Source organism: Salmo salar, chromosome ssa22 (genome assembly GCF_905237065.1).
Source record: "Salmo salar chromosome ssa22, Ssal_v3.1, whole genome shotgun sequence".
NCBI lineage: Eukaryota > Metazoa > Chordata > Actinopteri > Salmoniformes > Salmonidae > Salmo > Salmo salar.
In genome coordinates this window covers 11,422,610-11,426,107 of record NC_059463.1, presented here as the reverse complement: position 1 = coordinate 11,426,107, position 3,498 = coordinate 11,422,610, and the positions used below count along the sequence as shown (strand labels likewise).

Below are 3,498 nucleotides of genomic sequence, written 5' to 3'. Positions count from 1 at the left end.
TGAACATCCATACATGGCCAGCTATGTAAACTTTAACATTGATTTATCCTGCAATAGATGTTGTTCAATTGGTAACATCCATTTTTGTCTTCTTCGAATGCCTCTTAATAATCTAAAAGTAACTGAATGTAATCATATTACAACTGAGTTTGGGTAACCCAAATGTTATGTTACTGATTACAATTTTGGACAGGTAACTGGTAACTGATTACCTCTCACAAACAAAGAGTAAAACAAAAAATTCTATATGAGTGTAAGTGACCTGAAGGAAATATAATGAATCTTGAATGACAGAGGATTTTCAGTTGAAAGAACAATAGAAATATAATTTGTTTAGCACTCTTGGGGCGGGGATAACTTAAGAGGGACAGGAAATTATGATTCATCACGGAATGTTAACGCAGACATGGTACAGCAGAACTACACCACATCAAATATCGATACAAACTGTAGATATAAGGGAGATTTCATCACTCAAGTAGCTTTCATATAGTTTTACACCCTCTCTCTACAGGTTGGCAGACAGGAGTTATCTTTTCTATTGGGAGAGTGATATGATGATCCTGTCTAGATCCTGGGTGCTCGTCTATTTATGTGTTTTTATTTGTAATGGATTTTTAAATCCTGTGGAGGCTGATTATAAATGCAAAAAAGGTAAAGTATGTTCATGAATATTAAGGGCTATTGTGGAGCTTCTCTATGTTTTGCTGGGAATCATACTCTACTATGCGATGCGGACGAATGTAGATGCAGACTTATCTTGACTATGTTTTCCTTACCATTGATACTATTAAGGTTACTTCTAATTTGTTGACACTTATAATGAAATAATGACTCTGTCCGATATTAAGAACAATTCCATACAATGACAACAATGTGAATGATATTATCAAGGTGAGAGGAGAAGCAGGTCTAGAAGAAACAGCTGCGAACCGTGCCCTGACGGGAACTTCCAGGCAGTACCAAATGAATCTCAGCAATGTCAACCCTGCAACTCCTGCGATGAGAGTAAGACATGATTATGCAATGAGAAGTTATAATCAGTACGAATACATTATGTAAACAATAACCCATTGATGTGTAAATCGTGACAGAAGAGGACATCTTTTAAATGTATAATGATCCCACACCAAATCTTGAGTTGAATCTAAATGGCCATAAAATATGCCAGTCTAACCCACAGACGATATGATTGTTTCTATGCAGATTCTGGGAGTGAGGTAATATCACTGTGCACAAAGACTTCTAATGCTATATGTCAGTGTCGTGATGGATTCACTAACAGTGTCAAAGACTCTACGATATGCAAGTGTGCCATGGGTTCTGGGTTGGATAAATCAGGTAAAGTGGAGTCACATAATACTGATGCTTTTCAGTGGATTGATGAGTACATCTGTAAATAACTGGCATGCTGCCTAATTTCTTGATTCAGGTATAATACACAAATGCCGTGAATGTGGGCATGGATTCTTTACCACCAAAAAGGACTCTACGTGTGCGAAATGGCGAGAGTATGTAGAAGAACTTACAAGCATTTGTCCGATTTTTGCTATTTGCTGATGTATCAAGCAGTCTCCTTACATTTACAATATAATGCTGGACTTTTTGTCATACTCTGCAATTGATTTGGAATCACTTTAACTGTAGTTTGACTCATGGCTATGTATCTGTCTCTGTCTTAGATGTAGTAGTGGAGTGAAGAATCCAGGCACTACGACGTCAGATGTAATCTGTAATGAAGAGTCAGAGTCAGACGGGAAGACCCTCCCCTCCATGCAGCCCACTTCCCCCTCTGGCTCTATCCAGACTGTATCTAAGTCCTTGATCCAGAACGAGAGCCAAGGGTCATCTCGTCATCCCGATGTCCCCACTGTAACACCAGCCCTCGCTGGTCCCAAGTCCTCAATGCCAGACTATGGCAAAGGTTGCATGCTGTTCTTGACTCTAGGGCATGACATTATACATCCGTGTAAAACATTGTGCTACAGTATGGCTTTGTATGACTAATGCCTTATTTCTGTCTTCCAGTAATGCCACTCATTGGAATTGTCCTGCTGCTTACTTTTCTACTTACCGCTGTGACCTGCAACCTGGTCATCATTCCTTGCATCAAGAACTACAAGAATCCGGGTGTCAAAACAGGTATGCGCTACTGTTAGTGAAACTCGAAGTCACAAAATGATTACGAGAAGTGTTATTTTAGTTTCTTTAGCTATTGTGTGTGTTGTCGTTTGAGTTTAATAGGCTCTCAAATCTGGAATGTCGTGTGTGTATATTTTGTGCTTTGTTTGGTTTGTGGATTCTAACTCTATCATTCTGCCCCAGCCCAGGACTCAATGTGCCGGAGGCCAGTTGAAGAAAGTGGGGACAGCAGTCTCTCTTCCCTGGTGAAAACACCAAGCTTGGGGGAGCCATGATGGAAAAACCTGGTTATCTGTCTGTCGAAATGCTGCAATTATTCTCAATGCTACTCAGAATAAATGTATTTTAAACCAGAAACAACTTCAAACACCTGTTTGAAAATTCCAAAATATGGTCAATATTTGATTCCCATGTAATCTGTTATTATGGAAAAGCATGTTAGGTAGGCCTATTACTTTGCCTTGCCTCCTTATCAACAAAATGGTTGTTCTTTGCTGCTCTGGGAGATCCGCATGATGTTATTTTCACAAATGGGCTACTGACAAACTTCTGAGAAATAGGCCTACTACTTCCTTCCTGTGTCTGATTCAGATTTAGAAGAAAGATAATGTGACAACATTGCCAGTCTGGCAAAATAATGTGAAATATTGTACAATGTGCATTGTGTTAAATTTGGTTGTCGTTTATGTCTTGCAAATAAAACCTTTGAACATTTTACATTATCTTAATGCCAATTTGCCCATTCTTAAAAGTTAATACACTTGCATGAGCTATGACTCAGCAAGAACAAAAGTATCAGGATGTATAGAAAGTACATAAAGACAGAGACACTGACGCCGGGTCGGTGCTTCCCCCGTGGATAGGCTATACGTCTGCCTCTTTTTTTCTGTGAGAGAGATTCTTCCACTCAGTCTATATGACTTCCACTCACGTTTTCAATTGAAACCATCAAGTCAGACACAGAAGCTGCTACCATGAAAGACATCTTATGTTGTTGATTACTGTTCTGATACTTCAGCTCACAATTTCCCCTAATGCAGAGGTGTTCACCCTAACGTTTCGGTGGAAACAAAAGGTTCCATTAGTCTTTTCTTCACAACAACATCTCTTTTCACCTATGTTCATTAACGTGGTTGTAGTAGAGATGTGGCCTAGTTTTGCAAAATAAAGGGATATTGTGTGTATAATAGAGGATGGAAAATTAGTGTTAGGTGATTAAAAAACATTTTAATCCACATCAGTCTCTAATAAGATTTGGGGTTGAGTTTATTTTCTTTCTTTTTTTAACCTTAGCCCTTTTTAAAATGCATTCAGCATTAGTAACGTGTCAGATGGGTGACTGCTATGTACCATGAC

At 38.8% G+C, this 3,498-nt stretch overlaps 1 protein-coding gene across 2 annotated transcripts; it reads left to right on the top strand.

Moving 5' to 3' along the window:
* Positions 1–384: 384 nt before the first annotated feature.
* LOC106582621 (tumor necrosis factor receptor superfamily member 4) lies at positions 385–2,854 on the top strand. Of its 2 annotated transcripts, none has more exons than XM_014165847.2 (7): positions 385–654; positions 895–1,008; positions 1,207–1,341; positions 1,433–1,511; positions 1,683–1,924; positions 2,029–2,142; positions 2,331–2,854. In XM_014165847.2, exons 1-7 carry the CDS (start codon positions 555–557, stop codon positions 2,354–2,356), a joined length of 810 nt encoding a protein of 269 aa, XP_014021322.1. In that variant the 5' UTR covers positions 385–554; the 3' UTR covers positions 2,357–2,854. The 2 variants fall into 2 exon arrangements, with proteins under 2 accessions (XP_014021322.1, XP_014021321.1); XM_014165846.2 differs by having other exon boundaries at positions 2,326–2,854.
* Positions 2,855–3,498: the final 644 nt, after the last annotated feature.

What these genes read in the sequence shown, in the direction of transcription:
- LOC106582621 (XM_014165846.2), top strand. Translation starts at nt 555, where the DNA reads ATGATGATCCTGTCTAGATCCTGGGTGCTCGTCTATTTATGTGTTTTT. An exon ending in TGATTATAAATGCAAAAAAG is followed by an intron (nt 655 to 894) that starts GTAAAGTATGTT and finishes GATATTATCAAG; the next exon opens with GTGAGAGGAGAAGCAGGTCT. An exon ending in TTCTGGGTTGGATAAATCAG is followed by an intron (nt 1,342 to 1,432) that starts GTAAAGTGGAGT and finishes TTCTTGATTCAG; the next exon opens with GTATAATACACAAATGCCGT.